Source organism: Crocodylus siamensis, chromosome 9 (genome assembly GCF_052110815.1).
Source record: "Crocodylus siamensis isolate JL-2025a chromosome 9, ASM5211081v1, whole genome shotgun sequence".
NCBI classification, from domain to species: Eukaryota; Metazoa; Chordata; order Crocodylia; family Crocodylidae; genus Crocodylus; species Crocodylus siamensis.
Genome location: NC_143403.1, coordinates 50,090,430 through 50,116,195, shown reverse-complemented (window position 1 = coordinate 50,116,195; position 25,766 = coordinate 50,090,430). Strand labels below are relative to the sequence as shown.

Sequence of the window (25,766 nt, the reverse complement as noted above, 5' to 3'; positions counted from 1 at the left end):
TGTCCCAAGAAAGCAAGACGCATCTCCATCTGCAGCCTGCCTCTCTGCATTTGGCACCCTGCCCCAACTCCAGGAGTGAAGTGTGTTTAATTACAGGCTCTTGCCTGAAAACACAGCAAACAATAGACAATTACAGTACAAATCCCATCCTTGGGGAGGTGCGCTGAGAACTCAGATCCTTTAACTGTAATGACACAGGGCTCCACCCTGGGAGCTAAGGAGGAGCTCCTGCAGCTCCTATCTTTGCCATCCCTTTTATGTAGACAAGACATTAGTAGAGGCACAGACAGACACACATTTTCTCTAGCTCTTTCCCTCACACTTTTGGCTGAGGTTGGGTGGAGAACACACGTTGTTTCTCAGTTGCATTCTGTGATGTTCTTTGCATCAGGAATGAGGAAATGCCTTTTTTCTTCTGACAGATTAACCCCCAGCCACCCTGCCAAGACCATGACAGAGGAGAGTGGCCTGGCGCTAAGTCCACAAAGAAGCCATTAGCATGGGGAGCTCTAAGCAACACTACCACCTCTTACCTCAACCTCACGATTCAGCCTCACTGATGTTGATTATAAATTATACATGGGACTGCATGGGGCAGAGGTGAAGGAGGGCTGTCAGGAGGGGCAGGAGCAGCTGTGCAGTTCTGTAGGTGAGGGCTAGGTGCTTCTGCAGCTGGTGAGCAAGCAGTGCTGGGGCACTGGGGAAAAGGGGTCTCTGGAACCATCCTACATGGCTCTTTAAACTCCCCCATTTCTCAGTGCCATTGACGTGGGCCTGCCTCATCTGCCTTCCATCTCTGCCTTTGAACAGAAGTATATCAAGGCCTTTGATTTACAGCCAAAAGTGATCTACAAGTGCTTGCCCTCAATCTACAAGTGCTTGCCCTCAGGTAAAGGCAGAACAAGGGCTAATGACCAGAGGATGAAGCTATTCAAATGCAGAATTAAAAAAAGTACAGCCCACACATTCAAAACTGGACTAGTTAACCACTGGGACAGCCCACCAAAGGCAGATGGTATATTTTCCATCACTGGAAGGCTTTGAATCAAGATGCCTTCTTAACATATCTGCCATATTCAACCAGAAAGTGTGAGGCTAGCATAGGCATCTTTGGGTGACGTTGTTCTTTCTATCCAGACTAGATTATCATAAATAATCCTTTCTAACCCTAAAACCTATGGATCCCTGAACAAATACCCAGCCTTTCTTGGCCTTAAATCTGTTGTCTATGGAACAGCACCATAGAAGGGTCTGAACAGTGTTTGTTCATTACCTGCTGCTCTGAATCCAGCTGGGAGAGCATAAGATGCCATTTTTTCATGGCATCTGCAAAAACAGGGGATTTTTCTTGCTCAGATATAAGCTGTGGACTTAGAGCAAGTTTTTCTTTATATTTAGAACACCTTATCTTCTCTTGAGGCTCACAAAGCTGTTACTGCCCAGTAGTGGGACCTGGAGGAAGAGTGCTATTTTTCATAAGGAGACTGAATGTTACTGACTTCCCCTCTAATGTGGTTTGTGCATCCTAGGATCATAGAAAATTAGGGTTGGAAGGGACATCAGGAGGTCATCTAGTCCAACCCCCTGCTCAAAGCAGGACCATCCCCAACTGCATCGTCCTAGTCAAGGCTTTGTCTAGCCGAGTCTTAAAAACCTCTACGGATGGAGGATGATATCACTTTAGAAATAAGCCTGCCTCTTGCCTCCAGATACCAAGAGATTCCATGTGCTTTTCTGGAGTCCTGACACTTGTCTGAATACACACCAGCCACCCCCAGTAACTATACTTGCCCCTGGTAAATTATTACTTGCCACAGATGCCTCTTAAGACAGTCACATGGTTTACTGTAATGACTTTATGCCAAGTTAGGGTAACTGGTGGAGATATACATCTGTATCCATTCATGAGCTCCATTTGGTACCCTGTGTTGAAGACAGGTCTCTTTTTACCTGAGAGCAGCCTATTGCAGTGTGTTAAAGACAGCTGCCCTGTCTGTGAAGAGCACTTGGGCCCTGCTGAACAAGCCGTAGGCCCATTGTTGAAATGAGTCTCCAGTGCTGGCTTACCCCCAGGGAGCAATGGCTTTCCTATACAAGGAGCTGTATGGGGGCAAGCAAGCCTGCCAGACAGGCTGGAGTGCACTGGTGGATTGCCAAACAATGAGATAAATTTGCCTTGGCTATGCCTGTGTTCTTACCCTTTCTGCCTGCTGCTCACAGTCTGGGAAGGCAGGTATAAGTGACCTGAGCAGCAAGGTACTGATTTCAAGGTCTAGGCTGCCTGGGTAGCAGTACCCTTCCCCCCAAGGAAGAACATGAGACAAGGGAGCTGAACCTGGGTGTATGCCCTAGAGCCTAGAGGTAGGCTTGGTGAGTACATTTTCCCAGACCCTGCTGGGTTGGAAGCACAGGGAACCCAGTGACAAGGTCCATTTACAACAGACTGCTGCCCATGAAGAGAAATAAGGGTTAAGGCTACACCATGCATTGCTCAGCAGCTCCAGTTTGAGACTTCAGGCCTATTGTGCCAGGTTGCAGAATAAAAAGATGGCTCCTGCTCCATACAGCCAACAAGCTACACAACTGGAAGTCCCTGGGATGCAAGCCCAACTCCTAGGTGTCTCCTGCATGTATACATGCTCCCTTAAACAGGCTCTGGATTCTGGGGGAAATACTGCCTTCTAGGAAAACGATCTGCAAAGGGCTCCTTTGAGCAAGGATGAGCCTGCAGGGCACTCTCCTCAGAGAGCTCTCCAGGAGAGGATGTTTTCTACCATGGGGCCAGTAGCTCTGCCCTGACAAAGAACAGGGATGAGAAATAATTTTCCATTGTTATGCAATATAGGTGCAGGTGTCTCAGCTGCCCAGCTGTCATGCTGTGGGCCAGTTCCCCTGGTCTCCCATTCTCCTGAGTGTCTGTCTCACAGAAGCATATTTGGGCAAATCCTGTCATGCAAGAAAGTCGATGCTTCCACAGGAGTATGCACAATGCCCGTGGACTGACCAGGTATTGACAGAAAGATAGAGAAGAGCTTCTAAATCCATCCAAGATTAGGATTTCTCTGACTTCAGCCCTTCTGCCTGCCACATGTTTCCCTGAGCTGTGTCTTCTGCAGTCTCTCCCTATTCAGGATTCCTCCAAAGAGCAGATGTAATAAGAAATGATGAGACTGTCAACACCTCTGCTCACAGCTGAAGATGTTCATGTGTGAGGGGGTGGTAAGAGTGACTCCCTCAGCCAGTCCAACCTCCCTGCATTTTGAATTTGGCAGTTTCAGGCATCAGGAACCATTGTCTGAGAAGTCACGTGGCAGAAGACAGATAGGTTCTGTGTCATCTTCCTGCAGTGGCTCAAAGGGATTATGGATGACTTTGGGGTAGGACCAAGTAGAAGGAGGAGCCAGGCAAAGCCATGAGTACATGATGACAGGGAAGGCTCCAGCCAAGACACTGAGATCAGATGCAGATCTGAGCTGGATGTTCTCTGAAACCCAAGTGCTGCTTGCTTGTGGAGTCTGGTTTAGACCCTCATAGTGGTGGAGAGTGGGGCACAAGGCTGATATTTGGACAGTGAGTCTGGGGCCATATCTAAAGCTAAGAGGAGTTTGGAACTGGGGATGCTTGTCCAGGTCCAGTAATAGCAAAGGAAACTGTACAGATCATGACTGGCTTGAGCCTGTTTCTTGAAGTATAAGAATTCTCTTGTTTCTAGAGCTCTGACAGTGAACGAGAGAGTGTAACAGAATAGAAATGGTTTGAGGACTAGAAAAATCCTCCCCCACTCACACACACTATACATGCATATTCATACCCCCATCTTCCATACACAGACACATTCACACATGTACCCACAGACCACACACCTGTGTGCCTCCCACATATACCACACACACAGACCACACATGCCTGCACCCCTTCACACCCCACGCACACATGCAACATACATGTATGCCCTGTCACACAGCCCACCCCATACGCCTACACCCCCATGCCTGTACACAGGCAAAATACACATATAGCCTCCCAAACCATGTTCACACATACATCCCTGGGCTCCATGTTCTTGCACACAGACAACATGCCTCTGTGCATCTTCACATACAAACAGGCTGCAAACAGCTAACCTTCATCACATACATCTCCATATCCTGCTATCAGCCAACATATGCATACTTCCCACATACATACACACCATGCAGATACACACAGCCCACACACACTCCCAACCCCAGCTAGGATCCAGCTGACACTGTGCGTGTGTGAGGACTGCACAACAGCTCCCCCAGGCATGACCTTGGCTTCTCTTGTTCATGTGACTGGTTTTAGGCTGGGTGGGAGGGTTTCTTCCCCTCCCCACAGCTACTTTTCCTAGTGGCTGCATTCAAAGCATTTCCTGCCAAATGACTCCTCTCTTCAACCCAAGCCATAAAATTGACAGAAAAGAATGGACTTAACCCTGCTCTCACACCAGCTCAGTCCCACTCCTTCCACTTCCACCTGCACCCTGGGGAAGGCAAAGTCCAGGCAAACTCGCTGGCATAAATCAGCAAGTTTCCATCCTGGCGAGTGGAGCAATGTTGATTTACCTGAGGTAGGGATCCAGCCCATACTGTCTCCCCACCCCACTCCACTCCACTCCCTTCCTTAGAAGTATACCACATTTCCTTTTGGCTCAGATTCCCATCTCAGTTACACCAGGGAGTAAATCGGCTCCACTGAAGCCAACTGGTAAATTATGCTCTCTGTGGGGTGCTGGAGCTGGGAAGCAGAAAGAAAGAGTGAGCTCTGTATATGATCTAAGTGGCTTACTCCCCTCCCCAACACCCCCTCCTCCCCAGCTCCTTTCCCTTACTGATTAACAAGGCTGGGAATAGGAAATCAGTCCACATCTTGAACATGAAGAAGAGAAGGAGAAAGGGGTGGGGGGAGGTGGGAAGGTGGAGAGAGAGAGATGGGGCTTCTTTTGAAAAGTCTCTTCGATTGTTTGGGTTCCTTAATCCAGTGAAGAGAAGGGGGCAGGACTTTGAGCTGCCCTTAATCATGTAACCCAGGCGGTACTCCAAGAGGTACCCCCTCTCCAATTGAAGGGATCGAAGCAGGTGCACAAGCGCTGTGGGAGGTGTAGGGACTCTCCTCCCCCTATAAAGCAGAGCCAGACCACCAATGGGGACTTAACCATATATCTTTTAATACTGGGAACATAACAGGCATAAATCAGAGGGTATAGTGGACACTACAATGCCCCAAGGGGGCAGGATTCAACAAAAGTTAGACACTTACAGTCACTGACAAAAAAACAAAACAAAACAGGGTTAACAAAATATAAAACACAGACAGCAGAACAAACAAATACAGGTTGGTGAAATATAAAAAAGGCACAAAATGCAAAATGTCAAATGACAAGGAAATATAGGGCCTTGGTACCTGGAGGGGGAGGAAGGGGGGAAAACACAATGGCCCTTTTCCACTGCAAGAAGATTTGCTTCTTGTTAGCACACTCACCCTAAGTCACCACAGCTGGGACTCAAGCCTAGATCTCCCATGTGGTAGGCAGGACCACTGCCACACAGCTACCACTGATGGCACTGCTGTAGCCTGCTAGGGGTCTTGACCTTCCTGGGAGCCCCAGCCTCACGTAGCGCTGCCTGACCTCAGATTGGAGGAGCTGGAAGCAGAGCTGGGAACCTCAGGTCACTGCTCAGATCTTTGCTGGAGCTGGGGAGCCTCTCCTGTTGGCCGCAGCCTCTCGCAGGGGATCCTGGAGCCCAGCGGGGAGCCTCTCCTGCCGGCCGCATGCCGCGCCGCTGAGGGTCCCCGCTGCCTGCAGGTCCTGCTCTTTCAGGGTCTTCTGGGGCATTGCTCCTGCCCCACTGGCTCAGCTCTTGCCAGCTCTGTGAAGCTCCTTCCTTGTTGTCCCTCCCTAGTCTCTCCTGAGCCCATGCTGCCCCTTTTACCCCCCTCCAGGTGGCCCAAGGGGCCAATCAGGGGACATGGGGGGTGAGTCTCTGGGGCCTGATTGGTGCAGAAAGGGCATCCCGAGTCCTCCAATCATCTTTTACCCCTTCAAAACCCCTGGGTCAAATCATTACCAGATTGGTGAGGAAAGGGGATCCTGAGTCCTCCAGTCATCTTTTACCCCTTCAAAACCCCTGGGCCAGGTCACTGCCAGCCAGCCCGTCACAATCGCTTTTTCCTTTGCCAAACATCCAGCGGTGGGAGCAACGCTGGGCAGAGGCAGCTTTGAAAGACAGAGAGAGAGAGAGAGAACTGCTTGCTTGCAACACCCTCCCCCCTCCCCCCCCCCTCCCTTCCAGCCCCACTCAGTGGCCCAGAGACCACTCCAGAGCCCTGGAAGGTGAGAGGCTCTGGCACTGTCCCCTCTCCCCTCCTGTGAGATTGCAGAGCAGAACAATGATTTCTTTCCTCCTTTTTTTTTTAATTTTTCTGTTGATGTCTCTCTAATCTCTTCTTTCCTGGAGCTCCCCCCAGCTGCTGCAGGAGCCTCAGCCAAGTTAATGCAGAAAGAGAGAGAGAGAGAGAGAGACTTAACTCCAGTTCTTTTGCAGGGCGGCAGGGGAAGGATTGTCAGCGCTGATCCCCGTCCCTCCACCCCCGAACACTCAGCCTCCTCCTTCGTGAGCCTGCCTCAACCTGGGATTTATTGTGACCGTGCCTGGCACTGGGCCACTAAGCTCTTTGAGACTCCCTCTGCCAAGGGGGCTTTTCCGTGGCTTTTTTCTCAATGAGAGATCCTTGAGCTTTGCTCCTTGGCAAGAGGAGGGGGACGCGTGGGAGCACGTCGGGGGGAGCGAACGAGTTCAAAAAAAGAATAAAGGGCTCCGTGGTGGCTGGGAGAGGTGGGCAGAAGCCCTGTCACCAGGACTGGCCCCACAGATACAATGAGGGCGCAGAGGCCCAGCTGGATGAGATGTCTCCGAGCGGCTCTGTGGCTCTGCTGCCTGCTGCCCGAGGTGAGCTGTACCTGGAACCTGGCTGGACTCCAATACACCAACCGAAGGTAAAGAGCGAGCACACACGTCTTGGCATGGGTGAGCCCCGGTGCTGGAGCCCCCCAGCACTGTCAGGCAGCCTGTGCATGACTGTGGACTAGTGGGTATGGGGCTGACCTGGATTCTGGGGCTGCTTAGGGGACCTTGCTCAAATGTCTGTGCTTCTCCTGGCCAGGAGAAGCCTGGCTGTGATAGTGCTGTGATAGTGCCTGGGATCTGTTGATTCCCAGAGCCAGTTACCCGCAGCAGGGCCCTCTAACCAGCTGCCAGGTTTTCTGCTAGGTGGTATGTGAAAATGACAGCAGGGAGAGTTGACAGAAACCTGGCTTGTTAATGCCCTTTGAGGGAGCTGCATGGTTCAGCAGGCTGGAACTGGATGGGGTGGGCCTTTCTTCCCTAGATAATTGGCTCTGAGTGGTAGGAGTTGGTGGGAGTGGACTAAGGGGCAGGTGAGCACATTTCCCCTGTAGAAGCTGCATAGCTGCAGGCCCACAAAGCATCTCCTGTCTCTGATCTACCTGGCCTGTGCATGGGAAGGACCCGGTGGTTCTGAAAAGCATCTGGCCTTTTGGGTGTTTACTGGAAACTTTTGGCGCTGGCAATTCCTCCAGCACCGGATTCCCACTGTCTCCTGGCTCCAGCAGGGTCTGGGACACTATGGGGAAACGCTTTCTCATTTCCCTTTCCTATCTTGGTCCAACCCAGGAAGCACAGATAAGCACAGCACTTTTTAAAGGACCCGTGTTAGACCACATCTGAAGTACCCAACCTGCCGCCAGGCTGGGGGTGGTCCTAGGGAAGGAGGTGTAATGGGCCGTAGATGGGACACGGGATCTCGGTTGGTCCCAGGGCTGGGGTGGTCTGGTTCAGAAACTCCCTTCTCCTGTCTCTTGCGAGCTGCAGGAGTGGTGCTGCTTAACAGGGCCAAGGCTGCTGGTGGCAGAGTGAGGCAGACCTCAACTAGCAAGGCCCCCAGAGGTTTCTGCTGGGAGCATCTGCAGACAAAACCAGGCTGTGGTGAAGACACTCTGGCTTATCACAGCCAGCAGGTGCTTCTCCAATCCAGCCAGTGTCCAGGAAACTCCGGGGAGCGATTGAATCAGTGGCCACAGGTGCTGCATCCCAAGGGCCCATGGGGAAACGAAACACCAGGAAAGGAAATGCACTAGATTTCCTCCCCATCTAGGACTGGCCAGGGCCATGAGAGAGACCCCTGCCCACCCTACCATGGCCCCTCACCTCCTCTTTCACTGCCCGAGATCTTTACCTCACTGTCTGCTTTGGAGTTTTGCCTGCCATGGCAGTGGGGCTGGCCATGCTGGGGAGGGAGAGGGCCTTGGCAATCCCCTAGAGCAGCAGTCCTCAAGCACTTCTGGGTCATGGACCCCATACCATGTCCACGATCCTGGTGCTAAGTACCCATGCAGTTCTGTGCTGCAGGTGTCACTCCAGGTACCACATCGATTTTCCAACAACCTGGCAGTGATTGTAGTGCTGCTCTGTGGTTTTTCTCTTTCTTCCTTTTCCTCCCATTCTCCTCAGCTTTCCGAGCCTTCTTATGACAGCTCGCCTGCCCCAGGGTGGGAGAGAGGTGCTCTCCTGGGACACACTGGTGAAGGGCATGAGGGCTTGGAGACTGAAGATGGATCTAGGCAATGCTTGACTGAGAGGCTCAAACACACCTCCTGAGGCAGCTCATCGAGAGGGAGTGAGATCACCAGACGCAGACCCATCCTGCTGGTGGTCTAGATGCCTGGGGAGCTCCCATCCCCTGAGGTGAAGCCCCTCACCCAACTCTTCTGCTTTCCCAATGGAGCTGTTGGCGCCTGGGTTGCTTTCCTCTTCCACCCTGGTTTCTTTCCTCATTCCCATGGGTTGTTGCCCTGCCTTATCTGAGGCAGGTCAGGGTGTTCTGCCTTGCTGCTCTGTCAGAGTTGACTGTAATTTTACTAATAGATTAGGCAATGGGTTTTTATGAGATGGTTTGGATAGGGATGATCCTGCCTCTGGTTGGGGGTTGGACTAGATGATCTCTGAAGGCACTTCCAGTTCTACTTTTCTATGATTCATAGCAGGTACTCCTTGCCAGATCCCTGCTCAGGCCTCATAACTATATAGATGAGACCCATGCTAAAGGTTTCCCACCCCTCCACCTCCGGGAATGTTTGCAGGTTTCCTGTTTAACGATTAACCCCTCAGCAGGTTCATCCCTCATAGCTCTGGGCTGGGCTGACCCCAGATGGATCAGTGCTAGATGCTGGAGTGGCGGAGGCAGTACCTTCTAGCAGGCAGAGCAAGACGCCAAAAGGCAGCAAATCCAGATCCCAGTGTCATCCCTGCCTCTGACTTGCAGAAAGAGGTATTTCTTCACTTTGTGAGCCAGTTTCCTCATCTGTCAAATGGGCATGATGATCCCCATACAGAGGGCATGGAGCTATCAGAGAAAAGACGCTGTTCATGTGTTGTATTTGTCACCCAGTCAGCAAACCCATTGTCAGAAGGGAAGAGATAACCAGTCCCTCACATTGGGATGGCAGAGAGAAACCCTTAATGCAAAGGTGGCTCGATGCTGGTGGCTGAGCTGTGGTATGAGGGGCTGGATTGTCCAAAACCCTCCCCCTTGTTCAGAGGTGCTCGCTTAGGGACCAGGCAGCACGGGTGTGCTGAGGTACCTGCTCTGCCGGGCACTCAAGCCTGGGTGCTGCTTGGGCATTTCCTGAGAGCCGGGGCTTCTCTCTGACTAAGTCGGCACTGCCTGCCCCTGGCACAGGACTGGCTCCCCTGGGTCAGCCTGATGCTGGAGGAAAACCTTTGCCTTCTGCTGCCAGTGGGACAGCCCAGCAGGGCTATGGTGACCTGTGCTTTCCCTGAAGCCCCACGTACCATCTCATCCTCTCCCAACCATGCTGCCATTCCCTCTGGTTCCCAACCTAGCAAATTCCACTGCTCTATTCCTTACACTGGCCTTTACTCCCCTTGCCCGCGCTCCCAGAGCGTCACGCTCCATGCTTGGTGTAGAAATTCCAGCCTGGCACTTCCATTCCCTGCAGTGCCTCCTGTTGGACAAGTCAGGGACTTATCTCCCCTTTAGCAGCATGCCTGTGGTGCCCATCTCAGCTCCAACTGCTTTCATCTCCCGTGCTGCCCTGCCTTCTCACTCCCACTATGCTGGCACTGTGGACCCTATTGCACGGGCACAGCACAAACATGTAGTAAGACGTATTCCTTGTGCTGGCAGTAGAGAAGTGAGATGAAGGGTCAGAGGGCAAGCAGATGTACACAGAAGTGCAATGACGTCCCCAAGGGCAGTTCCTCCCTGCTTCTGTCACGCAGTATGGCCTTTTCCTCTGATTTCACTCACATTAACCCAGGGAGGGAGCTGGCCCCTTCCCTCTGAAATATCTCCTTTCCCTCTGATCCTTTCCACACTGCACAAGTCCCCCACAGCCTCCCAGACAATGATCTTCCCCCTCCTCCTCTTTTTTCCCCCTTTGATCAACTCCCTATTGGAAGAGTAAACCATGGTCCCCCACTCTCCAGCCCCTGAATTCTTTATCCTCCTCTCAGCGCAGCTCATTTTCAAAGGGCCTTCACCTCAGAGAGCAGACAGCATTTTGCAGGTCACAAAGCAGCGTGATCAATCATTCCCTCCCAGCCCTCTGCTCAGCCAGCCTGCCCCCTCCGCTGGCCTTGTCTTGTTAGGATAACCCAGTATTTCTGAGGGCTGGTCAGACACTGGGGTCTCTGCTCCAGGGAGCATCAGAACGACTTGTCGTTCCTGACTGGAACAAAAAAGGCCAAATTCTGGAATCTGCCTGCAAAATGAAAGAATTCCACACGGTTTCAGTTCAGTGGCATTTTTGCTCACTTCATTCCCTTTTTTTAATTGGATAGGCTGTTGCATATATTGTTCAATTAAATTTGGCAATTACACTTGTTAATTAGATACTTAAATCTCAGAATTCATTCAATATATTTAAGTATCTTCTGAGTCTCATGTAGTATGAGAGTTCAACCAAAAGGAATCAACCTGCAGAAGTCAAAACAAAACATCCTTATCTTATGGAAATAAAGGATTTGGGTTTTAGCAAAACAAAATCAGGAGGCTGAACCTATTCATTTAGGCTTTTTCTCCTCCAAAAGCTCTGCTGAAATTGTCCCTCTGACTTTTGATGAAGCTGTATTTCTGACAGAAAACTGCTTCTCTGACAAAACTTTTTTTATATCCAGATCTAATATTTCTTTCCTGCTGGCCCATCGTGGTCCTTTTGTGCTGGGAGCTGTACAAACCCACATTAAGGCATGTTTCCACACACCAGAGGCTTGTGCGGCTCCCAAGTTTGGTTTGGGATGTGAGTGGGCATGGGCTGTGGCTGGGTCCGAGACCTGAGTGCAAGCAGGCATGGCTGCTGGATAGCCTAAAATGGCAGGCCTGAGATGGGTGCAGGCAGGATCTTGGATGACTCAGCTCCCAGCAGTGCGATGCTGTGGCAGCAGCACCAAGGTGTCAGAGTAGAGCAGGGGGAATAGGGCTGTGCTGCAGGGTAGCAATAGGAGCTGCAGAAGGAGTATTCACTTGCTGGAAGCAGAGGCAAGGGGTTTGGGTAGCCCTAGGCCAGGCTGGAGCAGGAGACCACAGAGCCTGGGTTAGCCAGTGGAGAGGTTAAGAAAACAACACCGTGCCCCACCTGCTCTCCGCTGGGCCTTGCCTGGCTGGCCAGTCATCCTCACCTTCTCCCCATGCTGGAGTCACACACATGCCTGTCAGCTCCTGGACATAGCTCAGTTCTCACCCAAGGGGGGTAAAATGTCCCCCCTGGAGCTTTGCACAAGTTGTTCATTCACCAGCTGGGTGTGGGGAGGTTGGCTAATTTGTGTGTGGGAAGCGGGAGGCAGGTCCTCAGAGCAGCAGGGCTGGCTGCGGGTGACTCCTGGACTCAGCAACCCAGGAGTTAATAAATGGGGGGCAGGGACTGCCCCACTAAGGAGGGCTCAAGTTAGAGGAGCTCAGCAGATGGACACTGAGCTCTTCAAAACCTGTCCCCACTGCTCTTTTACATCTGGGCTCCATGAACCCCAGAGGCAGCCTCAGCACTCAGTCTGCCCAAAGAGCTCACCTGGCACAAATGACAGATTTAGGGGCAGCCCCGAGGAGCTGCAGATTAACCAGACAGGTCAGGGCATCAGGCACTGCAAAGAGCTAGCTGGGACAGGGGGCAGAGTCTAGTACTGTGGGCCAGGCAGCTGCCCAACATACCTGGGGCACTCTCATTGGGCCTGCAGGGAGACCAGAGCCTTGATCACTGTGTCTCTTCTTCAACAGGCCCCTGTACCTCCTGGCTTGGTCAGAGGGAAGTGGGTGCTGTCATGGGGTATTGACTTTTCCACGACCACCTGTGCCATGCCCTGAAAAGCCATTGGAGGCAAAGGGCTGTAGCTGTCCTGATGACTATTCCCCACAGTGCCGGCTGTTCAGACCCAGCCTGGCTGGTGCGTGACACTTTTCATCCAAGCCTCACAAAACACTTTACAAAAAGGAAAGTGTCACCAATGCCCCAGTGTTACAGGAGGGAAAACTGAGGCATAAGGAGGAAATGGGATTATCCCAAGGCTGCCACAATGCATCCATAGCAGAGCTGCCCTTTGTGGCAGTCTCCTGCAGACTGCTGCCTGACACAAGACAGGGAAGCCCCTTTGCCTACAGTAGGTTTCTGGGGGTGAAAAAGGCTCTGAGAGTCCTGAGAGCACTTGTGTTAGGGAAGGGTGAGCCACCCCTCTTGTGTACGTTGCTACCAACTTATGCCAGCAGAGAGTGCTCTAGGGAGAGGGGTATGTGACACTGCTGTGCCAGCTGGGGCCCAAAACCAGCTCCCAGAGGAAACATGGCAGGAGCCCGAGTGTCTTCCTGCAGGGAAAGGGATCAGGGAGCTCCCAGCTCCACTGTGCACTGCAACAGCTTTTGCAGGGAATGGTTCAGGTGCTAACCTGCTCTGATCCAGGTGCCCTCTAGGTAGAGCTGCTGCAGGGAGTTAGGGAGCCCAGCAGGGAAGGCTGCAGGGGACAGGGTGGGATGCCAGCTGGCAGAGGAAGGGGTGCCCAACTGCAGCCATTTAGTGGGTTTGTGCAGGAGAAGAAGTTTACAGGAGCTGATTAAAGCCGGGACAGAAAAGTCTGGTGAGACAAGCCGGAGCGTTGCCCCAGTGTGTGCAAGGGGGGGGGCTGGGAGCCAGAGAGCCAGCAGCTTTGTTCCATTTGGCCCTATGGGCCCTGGCATCTGCTCCTTGCCTCTGTGGGAAGGCCTAATGGGGAGGAATCCCAGGCGGGGGCCTGCGGCTGCCCTGTGCTGAGCTCTGACATTCCATGGCCTGGTCTGGCAGCACAAGCTTCCTTGCCACACTGACAGCCCTGATAGCTAGGCCTGCCTGGTCCTCACCATTCACCCTGCACACTGCCCAGCCTAGGGAGGAGGGGCTGCTGGGGGCACCAAGTCATGCTCACAGCTGAATGGAGCTCAGCCTGCTGTGCATGCCCAGGAGCTCTGCAGATGAAAGGCCAGTCTGCTGGATTAAGAGAGAGAAGGCATCACATAAAGGGCCTTTGTGGTGGGGCGGGGGCGTGCACAGAGAGAGGGGCCTGGGACCTGCTCCAGGAGGGACGGAGGGACTGAAATGCCCTAGCCAACAGTTTCTGGGAATGCACAAGGAATGTGAGGGCCAGGATGCCAGGGCAAGTGACCTTACAGCCTGCACCACAGTGACCTTGCTCTGGCCTAAGGCTGGGTGCCAAGTTGACATCCTGAGGCCAAGGCCACTGTGTGCTCTCCGGGTATGTGCAGTGCTGCAAACCCCTGCACCCCACCAAGGAAGGAAGAGGGCCCCAGGCTGAGAACCATCAGGCTTTCCATTCAGCCAGACAAAGCCCCAGGCACAATGGCATGGCGTGTGGAAAGCAGCATGGCGGTGATCCTCAAAGACGAGCACTCCAGGAATCAAGTGCTACAACCCCCAATCAGCCCCTGCTTTTTTCCCATCAGCATTAGGGCTCACGTCCAGCCTCAGTGTGAAGAACTTGGTGCCCTGACTTCACTATGTCCAGTAGAAGCCAGGGTAGATTTGCACCTTATAGACTAACTAAAGTAAATATCTGTATCTATATACCACAAGCTTTTGTGGACTCAGGCTCACTTCATCAGATGCTATCTGTCCACTCTGTGCAGTCACAGACAGAGGGGCTGGGTTCTCCGACTCCTCCATGCCCAGCCCCAACCCAACACACATTGTCCTGACCCTACCCTTGGGTAGCCAAAACAATCGCTGCTGCATCATTGTTCAGGCTACTGTTGAACCAGCACATTTCTGGGGGGTGGGTAGTATCTCTAGTTAGCCAGCCCCAGGTACTCGCAGAAAGAGGCTCTGCAAAGAGCAGCACAATACTGCAGTTCAGCCCACCTTCGGCCACAGGGCTAGTGACTGAGTTTGACCCCTGCCTTGGGGCTTGTGACTCCTGCCGGGGCCTTTGTCTTTCCAGTTTCCTTCAGTCTCATCTATTTTCAGTGGCCTACCATGGGCAGATGGTGTCTCGGCTGGGCTCAGCCTGGAGGTTGTGTCTCCACACTGAGCTCAGCTCTCAGCTGGTGCTCTCGCGGGGCTGGCTTCCCATGTAGGCAGTGCGTGTTTGGGCTGTCGCCATCCTGGCTCCGTGCTGAGGTTAGCTCATCTTGGGATCCCGGCTCGAGGCTGGGGGCCAGGCTGTGCTGCAATGGGGGGGGCTGGAGTAGAGGCAATGGGCTGTTTCCCCCCACCCTACGCACTCCCGGCAGACCTGAGTGGAGCCCCTGCGGGCCCCTCCAGCAGCATCTGGATCCGGTTTGTGCTGGCTTTTCCTTTCATTCATTAACAACCCCCACTGCCTCCTGCAGCCCTTTGTGATGCCTCCAGCTTGCAAGAAGCAAAGCTGGAGTTAGAGCTAATATACCTGCAGAGTCAGGCTAGGGCATGCAGCCCCCGGCAGGAGCCTGTTCCAGCTGGCACAAGCATAGGGATGGCATCTCACACCACTCCCACTGTAGGCACCACAGCTCCCTGCCCCTCTTCTTCAGTAGCAGGCAGGTTAAATGCACAGTGGTTCTGCTTGGGTGCCTGGCTCAGTCATCCCTTGAGCCAGGCCACCCTCAGGCAATGCTAGAGCAGGACATGGAATGAGGAAAGGTCCCTCACCCTGCGGCTTTGTGCTATGAATGAGATTTACCAGGGCAGAGCCTAGAGACCATTGCAGACTGGGCCCTGATTGTGCTGGGAGCTGCACCAACCCAGAGCGGCTGGTCTCTGCACCAAAAAGCTTGCAATCAAAGCAGAGGGGACAGAGGTGGGGCAGAAGGAAGATGTACAGCACACACACAACATGAGCGGTGCTGCTGTACCCACTCTGCACCCCACTGGCAGTTCAACGCATGCCTGTTCCATCTGAAACCTAGTGACAGCAATATGGGGGCAGGGAGAGGGGGATTCTGCTGCGAAGGCTCCTTCTTACCCCCACAGGGGTTTACACCCTGGGCCAGCTTCCCCAGCTGCTGTAAATTTGTGTGATTCCACCAAGGCCATCATTGAGTTGCGCCAGCTGAAAGCCCAGGCTCCTGTGTGTCTCAATACAACGACCTGGCTTTCCTGATATGGCAGCATCACAATGAGCCTCGCACGGCTTGATGTTCTTTGAAGCATGGGATGAGATGTGTATCTCAGTGTTCATCTTCTTTTAACAAAATGCATGTTTCTAGCCTCTGTGGCAGTGGAACACACAAGCCCTCAGCAAAGCCAGAGTGCTCCACACACAGCCTGCAAAGGGGAAAAAAATAGGATGGTTGTTATTAAAAGAAAACCCTCATGAATTTTAAGCCAATTTCCCAATGTTTCTCCTCTTTGGAGGCCTGCCTTGCGGTGCCTGGACGTTTGGCACTGGGATGCTATGTGAGGATTAAGCTGCTGCTTAGAAGTCTTCCTGCAGACACGGCTAATGAGCCTCATTGCACTGGATTAAGGCCTTGTTCATTAATGTCTGCAAAGCCCTTAGAGATGCTTAGATGAAAGGCACATTACTATCCTCTGATCTCCCCCATTTGTCGGGGGCTCTTTGTACTGTGGGCCACATTGGCCTTGGTGCTGCCTCTGAAACCTGCCTCACTGTCTCTCATTCTGGAGGGCAGAATGGGAGGAAAGGGCCAGGGAGAGCAGGGCTGCATAGCCCCAAGGACAGCAGGAGGAAGCTGTCATTTATGCTGCCAACACGTCCCTCAGGGTGGCTGCCAAAGGCAAGGGAGGAGGTGCTGCCTTTTGTGCCGCTTGCCCTGGATTTTCGCAGCATCTTGGCACTGGGTTCCCCAGCCCAGGTGTCTGTGTAATGGTGATACCCTGGGAAAATTCCCCCTGTGCACTGGAGCTCAACACTTGGTGCTCCCTCCTGGGCTGGGCTGGGCTGGGCTGCGCTCTCTGGGGAAAGCCCTGGAGTTCCCACCAGCCTGTGCACTCCCAGGGGTTGTCCATGCCGTGAGAGCCCGAGCACCAAACTGAAGCCAACAGGAGCCAAATGGCTGTGTGGTGCCTCAGGATGTGGCCCAGGAAGAAGCTGTGTGAAGGAGGATGGACTGCCCCATCACACTGACCTCCTTTGGTGCCATCAAACAGCCACTCAGCTACGCTTGGCAGGGCACTGCATATGCCCGGAGGAGAGGGAGCCCCTTAGGGACAGGGCAAGGGGGCCAGCTGTACTCTGGCAGAGGCAGTAGCAGCAAGGAAGGTTTGGCAGCTACTGTCAGACCCCTGGGGCCGATGCTTCCGGAGGTGAGTGCACACGAGTGGCTGTGACTGCAGAACCAAGACACGAATCTGGCCCCTTGCACAGTTCTGGCTAGCAAGCCTGTGGCTCTCCCTGTCCTGAAAGGCCCCCATTCAGAGACAGACAGGGTGTCCCAGAACAAGAAACCCAAACTGCACATGTTTTGGCTGCAGCGAGAGGCTCACGTTACCCAATTGTTCACAGGTTGTAAGAGGGCAGTATTAGCTTGGTCCCATCTGGGTTGTGTGTTTGAATGAAAGGGGAGGGGCAGTGCTGGGGCACATGACCCAGGGGTCTCCGTGAGTGTTTCCTTTTTAAATCCGTCTATTCAGGGGTTTATGACTCTGGCATGGGAAACAGAAGCCCCTGGAAAGTGAGGCTTGGCACCAAGCTCTCCACATTTCTACTTACAGTCTTTCTCTAAAATGGTTCATCCAGTCTCGTTTTATAGTGAGTTTTCGGGTCCTGCTGCCCTACCCCTCTGTCGTGCGCAGCCAGGGAGCAGGGTGGGAGTCTGGCTGTGTCTGCTTGTAGGAGGATATTAATCAGACTGCTGGGGGCAATGGCTTTCCTGATGCAGGTGGCCTGAGGGGCCAAGGATACCAAAAGGCAGTCTCTGGACCCTAGGAGCACTCCTGTTTGTGCCAAGGACACATGCCTCCATAGGCAAAAGGATGGGTGTAGGCACCTGCTTGAGCCTATGTAAAGGCCAGCATGGCTTTTGGCCCAGAGGAAGAGGCTACTGGTGTTACTACAGCCTCTGCTTTCATGGCGATCTCCCATTGACTGTAAGCCATAGAAGCGCATGCTTTCACACAGGTCCCATAGGTGACTGGCGGAGGGGCTCCTCATAGTATTGCGAACATCATCTCACCTGAGAGGACCCATGCTCTTTCCACTCTGATATCAGGCAACCATAACCAGATGGTTTAGAGAAAACTATGCACTGCCTTACCACGACCAGGCAGCTCAGGACTTTGACACCTGGCAATGGGGCCTTTCACCCTTGAGTGCGGATGAGGCTGAGGGTGAAGCCCACATGGCAGGTGTCTGGGAACAGCGTGGAGCAAGCTACCACTGATGCAGACATGCTGCAGGGTGTTCACTGGTGCTGAGAAGCAGCCAGGGATTCGGTGACTCCTGCACAATGAGCTACTGGTTGCCTGGTCCAGTTCCCAGCACAGCAGGCAGCCGATGTGCCTCATCCCCAGCCATCCGCCAGGTGGGAACGGAGCTCACTGCACTGTACGAGGGCTCTCCAGATACCTCAGCTGCTGGAGAACCTCCTAGTACCACGTCAAGTGACATGACTGATTTCTGTCCTGCATGGCTCATTCTTTCTCTCCCAGGGGAGAACAGAGCATGCAGGGCACAGTCTCAGGGAGAGATAGTTGGTTTTGATGTTTAATGCCCATGTTGCTCTGTGCTCACGTTAGAGAAGGCCACTCAGAGAGGCTGCTGGGCATACAGAGCCTGGAGGTGAGCAGTCTGGGTTGGCCCTTAGACCTAGAGGAGCATGTTCCACAGAGAGGGGCCCTTTAGCCTGCCCACTGGCGGCCATGGCAAATATGCCACAGCAGCTGAACAGCTTTTGGCCCCCAGGAGCAGGACTGAGGCACCACACATGCCCTGCTTGTGCCCTTGCCACACCTCACCAGTAGTGAGAGGGATTCAGCTGGTGGCATGGGGAGTGGGGAAGGGCTGGAGCTGGGTTCCAATCCTGGCTCAGCTATTGGCCTCTGGGTGCCAGAGGGCAAGTCCCTTCCTCATTCTGTGCCTCAGTTTCCCTGGACCCTGCATCTGTTCTATTGTAACAGGGTGGTCTGTCCCCTGAAGAAGAGGCAGCCAGCCCTGCTGAGTAGTTGCAGGTGTGGGGAGACTGCTGAAAATGGAATGGCTCAGTGGGAGCTTCAAAACCCTAGGACAGCAAACTATGAAGGAGCAGCTGTGAGACCGAGGCACTTGGTGGCTCAACAGCTGGGTACATGGAGGGGCCAGATTACCATGCAAGGCCAGAGCCACAAGGGCCCATCCCACTGACCAGGACAAATGGGTTTTATTTTGCTGGCATGGACTCAGGGAGCAGAAGCCCACCTGAAAGAAACCCACAGGTGAGGAAAACTGCTTCTCTGACAAAATGTTTTTTTTACCCAGCTCTAATATTTCTTTCCTGCCAGCCCATCATGACCCTTTTGTGCTGGGAGCTGTACAAACCCACATTAAGGCATGTTTCCACACACCAGAGGCTTGTGCGGCTCCCAAGTTTGGTTTGGGATGTGAGTGGGCATGGGCTGTGGCTGGGTCCGAGACCTGAGTGCAAGCAGGCATGGCTGCTGGATAGCCTAAAATGGCAGGCCTGAGATGGGTGCAGGCAGGATCTTGGATGACTCAGCTCCCAGCAGTGCGATGCTGTGGCAGCAGCACCAAGGTGTCAGAGTAGAGCAGGGGGAATAGGGCTGTGCTGCAGGGTAGCAATAGGAGCTGCAGAAGGAGTATTCACTTGCTGGAAGCAGAGGCAAGGGGTTTGGGTAGCCCTAGGCCAGGCTGGAGCAGGAGGCCATTTGGACTGCAAGCTCTATGGGGCAGAAAACAGACTCTCCCTGTGGGTCTGTACAGCACCTAGCACAATGGGGTTGCACTGTTGGTTGGAACCTCAAGGGGGTGATGGCATTAGTGTGGGAAGAGAGGCTACCCTTTCTGCAAAACACTACTAGCATCCCTGTGCTTTGCCAGGATATCACGTGAGCACTTGTTCACGTGGTTGGTGGCAAGAGCTTCATCATGAGCCAGATGGCTTGCCTCCTGGGGTCCCTGCAGCTCTTTCATAGATTTCATAGACGTTAGGGCTGGAAGGGACCTCACAAGATCATTGGGTCCAGCCCTCTACCCAAGGGGCAGGAAGTCAGCTAGGGTCAAATGATCCTAGCAAGATAAGCATCCAAATGTTTCTTGAAAGTGTCCAGAGTAGGTGCTTACACCACCTCTGGGGGGAGTCTCTTACAGGCCCTGGGGACTTGGACAGTGAAGAAGTTTTTCCTTATGTCCAGTCTGAAATGGTCTTCCAGGAGTAACAAGAAGTGATATGAATTGTATTGCTATTATCAATATCAATAGCATTGTTATCATTACTGTTATCAATCTAATAATTACTGTTCCTTTTAATATTAATATCATTGTTGTTATAGTTATTATTGTTTGATAATAAGATCAACATCATTATTACTACCAATATCAATATGGCTCTACCAAGGTCTCCAGAAGCTGTCTGGGGTTTCCATGAGTCATGAAACCACCAGCCCATGTAGCTGGGGCTGCTGGATGTGCCTCACCCTCAACCACCCATCAGGTGGGATCAGGAAAAGTAAATGATGTCCCCTGTGTTGGTCTCTTTCAGGAACTGGTGCTCATACACAGTCACCCGGACAGTGTCCTGCCACGTCCAGAATGGCACCTTCCTCCAGAGGGTGTTCCAGACCTGCCGCTGGCCCATGGGCTGCAGCGGAGGCAGGTGAGCGTGACTCCATTGCTGCCACCTTTCAGCTTCCCCCCCACAGGCTGCCCTTGTCCCTTATGCTGGAACAGAGCTAGAGCACAGCTGCCTTGGGGATGGTGGGGAGGCAATAAGATGCTTTCCTTCTTTCTACACCCCTCTGTGCTTTTCAATTGCTGTGGACCCCTCAGTACTGGAATGGGAACAAGGAACTGGTATCATGTCCCTTCTGACCTGGTCTGCCAGCCTGGTCCCAGGGGGATGGTGCTACCCTGGACCTACTGGGCCATTCAGCCTTCATCTGCCTTCAGACATAGTGCCCACTGTACTTATGAAACCCAGCTGGGCAATGCCCCCCTTCCTGTGATTCTGCCCCATGCAGCCCCCAGTCATCTCCTCAGGCTGGGGGGTGCCAACCTTCCCCACTCATCTTATCCTTGGACTGCCACCCCAGGCTGCTCTGTAGTGGGATGCTCTCAAACACCAGCTGGGCCCAGCAGAAGGGCATTGCCTTGATCCCTAAGCATGTGGGATAGAGTGGAGACAGGTTTTCCTGTACCTCAGGGATGGGCAAAATGTGGCCTGGGGGCTGGATGTGGCCAGCCCATGGGACCCCTAAAAAATTTAGAAAATTAATATTTATCTGCCCTGGGCTGCCTGTCATGCAGCCCTCAATGGCTTGCCAAAACTCAGTAAGTGGCCCTCTGCCCAAAATAATTGCCCGCCCCTGCTCTATCTGAAGGGCCAGAGATGGTGAAGATGTGACACCAGCCTGGGGATCTCTGGTCTGGCCCTGTGTGGGTGATGGATGGCAGCACTGAGCTAATCCCAGCCCCTTCTAGTCCCCAAAACTAAGGTCCGTTGTGTTTTGCAGCTATAGAACCATCGTGAGGCCGATGTACAAGGTAGCCTACAAAACGTTCACGGCTCTAGAGTGGAGATGCTGCCCAGGCCACACAGGTGCCAACTGCGAAGAAGGTAGGCAGGGTTGGAGGGACGGGTCTCTGAGGAGTGTCTGAGCTACACTTGCGGGCAGGGCCACTGCTGGGAGCTCAGGGTTGTCTCAGCCTGGGAGAGCTGAAACCGAGAAGGGGAACAGTCTCTGCCAGCACAAGAGAGGGACTCCCAGGGTGGGATAATGGAGCCAGAACCCTTCTGGTGTGGGAGGAGGGGCTCTGGAGGAAGATATACAGGGCATTTCATTCTCTTTTTGGGGCAAAGGGGACTTGGAGGCAGCACTGGCATAAATCCTGGCCCCTAGTTAGCCCTGTCACCTGTCCCATCTATGCTGTGCTCAGCGCCAGGTGCTGAGAGGCTAGTTGCTGCTTGCCACAGCCAGAGGTAGGGTGCTGTCTTGGCAAACAGCCATGGCCAGGGGGGACCTTCCTGAGATGAGCTGTTGATTTTGGCTGTAAATTGTACTGAGGTCCTGGAGCACTGCGTGTAGCTACAGGAGGAGGAAATATGAGTACCATGGGCTGGTGGATGATGTGGCAGTGCTGGCTATGGGTGGGTCAGAAAAGCCACTGGACATTGTCTCAAGTACCCACACCCACAGGGCAGGCACCAGGCACTTTCCAGCCCGGGGCAGAGAGGACTCTGAGAGTCAATGTTGGCGATAGACCCCTTTCATTGGAGGCTAGGGGACAAGTCTCACCATCTCTGATCCTCAAGCCAGCAATGGGATGTAGGGCAGGGAGAGGAGCTCATTCTTCCTTCATACCAGCAAGGTTGGTTTCTGTCCACCTTTTTCCCTGTGGTGGGGCTGTCCATGGGCCATGGGGATGTGCGGGCTCCACTTGTTTGTTACACACAATACCTCACCTTTAGCCCAGTGTATCTTACCCTGGTGGACCTTTCTGGATCCCCAACTTGGCCCACCCAGTCTATGGTCCCCTGGGGGCTCTGCCTGGGGGGAGGTGTCATGATTGCCATGGGGAACAGCATGGGTGCCCAAGCCTCTTCTGGCTGTACTGCCTATGGTAGAGCAAGGGCCCTGGCAGGGGGTCTGGCTTGGTGATTCATGCAGCCCCATCTCTGCCACACCCAGGCCTGCACACCCCTGTCTGTTATTGCCCTAGCTTTTGTAGTGCTGACGCAGGGACTGAGTTCAGGTCACTGTTGGTTGACACCGAGGAAGCTGACACAAGCCTCCTGGTTTCCTGCTGGGCTGCAGCTGAGTGGCTGGCTCCCACTGAGCACTCTGCACTGTCATGCTGTTGGGCCTGGCAGGCTGCTTCAAAGAGATCAAGGGATGCTGGGGCCTGACTGCCTGTGACTTCCCTTCCCATATCAGGCCTGCCATTAACTCAGTCACGCTGCTTAGCTCCTGCCTTCCCTTCCCAACTCCTTGCTGCTTATGAAGTGGGAGCTCAGTTGAGTCTGCCTGTCTGTCCATCCCAGTGCCTCTCCCTCGCTCTCTGTCTGTGCCACTGGGAGAGAGCAGTCACATCACTTCATCAGGACACCTTCTCCTCAGCTGCCTTGACAGTGTGCAAAGTTCACCTCGTAACCCCTGAGACCCCATTAATCTCACTGTGTGCCTGTGGCCCTCATGACCCAAAAGCTTATGGTCACTGTGAACCAAAGCCTTAGCAGGACTTCTGGAGACAAGGAAGCTAGCAGTGGGCATGGTGTTGGCGGCTGGCAGTGGGTGGCTTATAATGGACCAACCTACGCTGAGCCTTCAGATCTGCGTCAGCTCTGGGTGTCTCTGACCAAGCTCGTTCTCGCTATCAGCTGTGGGTCTGGAGTTGGGCCAGGCTTGCTCTTCCTGCTGCCTCTCACTCCCTGCTCTTTCATGGCTCAGTTGCAATCCCGCCATTGGCTTCAGGTGGAATCCTTCATGCATGAGACCCAGCAGTATCAGCAGCACTTGAGATTTCCCAGTGTCAAAGGCTGGCATGTCTGGGCCCACCTTTGGGACTGTGGATCAGGGGTAGATAAGCTTGAGGATGACTGGTTGACTGAACACCTTAGGGACAGATTCGATAAAGGCCCCCAGGCCCTGTGATGCCATCTCCAAAATGGCAGCCCTGGCTGGAGGAGGAAGGAGAGTGCAGCCAAGGAAATGAAAAGACAGATGGAAATCTGAAGGGCTGGGAGGGGAAGAGTGAGGCACCGTCTGAGGAGACTGGATGGTTTAAATCTGGTGGAGCCTTGCTCAAAGCACACACCCTCCCTCTGCCCCAAGGCAGGTGAAAGGCCTGCAAGGCGAGAGCCGCACATTTTGTCTCTACAGTACTTCCACACTGGATCTGAGCCAGGTCTGCCCTACAGAGAGAGCTCCATATCGAATGAGATATCGGGACAGTGTATGTCTGGTTTTGGAAGGTTTTGTGACAGTGGGGGTCAGACTTTTTTGGGCATGGGACCCCAGTTTGCGGTTCTGAGTGTTTGAAAATGTTGTATTTATTGGGAAACACCCAGGAGCCCCAGACCCAGCCCAGAAGCCTGTGGTGCAAAGTGCTGTACAAACACAAAGCAAAAAGACAGGCCTTGCCTCAGAGAGCTGAGTCTAGGGCTCCAAGTAAGACTCTGCAGGGGCACCATACTCCTTCCTAGGCAAACCACATCACAAAGACACTGAACTAACTGGATGCAGATCCCTTACCCAAAGCCTTTCACCAGCTGATGCCTCACTGCAATATATTGTGTGTAATGCAGAAAGACCTTTGCCAAATCACTTGGAAATAGGAGTCTGATGGGGGCTGGCTAGGTAGGGGAGCTGATTGGAAAATAGGGGCCAGAAGGGGGAGAGCAGATATTTTTCTGGAAAATATTTTGGGTTGAAAATATTGGGAAATATATTTTGGGTTGGGTCTGATCAGCCCTTGTGAGTGGAAGGGAAAATGAAGGTGAGGTATAACTTCTGTACTCCCCCTGCAACCTGCAAAGAGACCGAGGAAAGGCACTTTTGCTGGGCCAGTCCCTTGGCCTCACCCCATGCCTTAGCAAGAGGTTCCACAGTGCGGAAGCAAAGCATGCATGGTGGCGAGGGAGGAAGGAGATGGCCTTTGAATGGGTGGCAGACAGCCAGTGAGTCAGAAATGAACCATAATAAAAAAATGGCCACCTGATCTGAAATCCCATTATGCTGAAACTCTAACCTGCACAAAGGCACTTAATATATTAAGCCTGGCAATTCTCGACCAGTTTGTCATAGCAAAGGGCTGCTGGGATTCAGGAGGGGAAAGGGAAAGGAAGGGCAGAAGAAAGAAAGAGAAATGGAGAAGATGAAGGAGTAAACACAAAAGGAAGTGGAAAGAAGGAAGAAGGGAAAAACAGGAGGAGAGAAAACTATCAGAAGAGATGAAGAAAAGGGAGGAAGCAAGGCAGGAGGGCTGCGGCTATAGTGAGCACCATCCTTCTCTCCGGTGCCTGGCTGGTAGTTGTCTGAGGCTGGGGGGTCTGCACCCCCAAGTGCTGTTCTGTCCCCGCCCTGGTTTGGCAGCTTAGCACTGCAGCGCTAGTCCTGCAGAAAGTGCTTCCACCCCCACCAGGATGTGGTGAAGGCACTGACACAGGGAAGCCATCAATTCTTCCTGTTTATTGAATCCTTCCTGGTCTGGCACTCCACTGATCCTTCCCCGCTGCTTTCCAAATGCCTGCCCTCTAGGCATCTTCTCTTCACTTCAAGAGCCTTGGCCCATTAGCTGCCAAAGAGGTGCCCATAGGACACCTGACAGAAGTATTCTGGGTAGGCAGCAACCCCGTCCTTTGAACTCCTGCCAGAAGCTGGGACTGCATCAGGCCAGGGGTGATTTATATGGCTGTTCTGGCTTTGCTGGGGGAGGGTGTGGGTGTGGGCAGGAGACAGCCTCCCCCCACAGACCTTCACTTGGTCCCCCCACATGCATCTGTCAGCCCCATGCTCATGTTTGCAGGCAGCTGAGAGGCAACACCACAAGCCCAGGATCCACATGCGTGGGGCTGGAGCTTGAGTGGAAGAGGTGCCCAGAGTGCTCACCTTAGAGCAGCCTATGGGGCACTGACAGATCCCTGCCTGAAACCAAGGGTTGGAGTACCCTTGACCTCTCAGCCAGGAGCCTAAAGGCCTTAAGTCCCAGGCCTGGAGTATGGATGGGGAAGGCTGTAGCAGGTGTGCCTGGCTACCTTTCCTGCCATCCGCAAGTGATGCCCTCAGGTGCAGTCTCCCCTCCTTGCCTGATCTTGAATCACTTTCAGGTGTTCAAGGCACCTGCACATGTGCAGCGAGGCTACTCTGATGCACTGTAATTATAGCACATGGGTAATCACCACGCTCCAGCAGACTCCAGCATCACATGTATCAGTGTCCCTGCACTGAAGAATGGCAGTAGGGGTGCTTTAACCAAAACGAGCTTTGGTTAAAGCTTCCATATTGCCATTTTTCAGTGCAGGGATGCTTGCTGTTACATGTGACATTGTGGGTGCTTTAATTAGAGTGGCTCCCCTGC

At 53.2% G+C, this 25,766-nt stretch overlaps 1 protein-coding gene across 9 annotated transcripts in view; it reads left to right on the top strand.

The window, feature by feature from the left end:
- The first annotated feature begins 6,336 nt into the window (after positions 1–6,336).
- EMID1 (EMI domain containing 1) overlaps positions 6,337–25,766 on the top strand; it is a 67,480-nt gene continuing 48,050 nt past the window's right edge. For 8 of the 9 annotated variants that reach the window (XR_016444167.1, XM_090062740.1, XM_090062743.1 and 5 more), the window contains exons 1-3: positions 6,362–7,018; positions 20,233–20,346; positions 21,203–21,306. Coding sequence is in view for 8 of the 9 variants with exons in the window: in XM_090062740.1 (XP_089918866.1) it covers positions 6,900–7,018; positions 20,233–20,346; positions 21,203–21,306 (337 nt within the window). In the remaining variant the exon portion in view is untranslated. The other variant, XM_090062737.1, reaches the window with a different exon arrangement.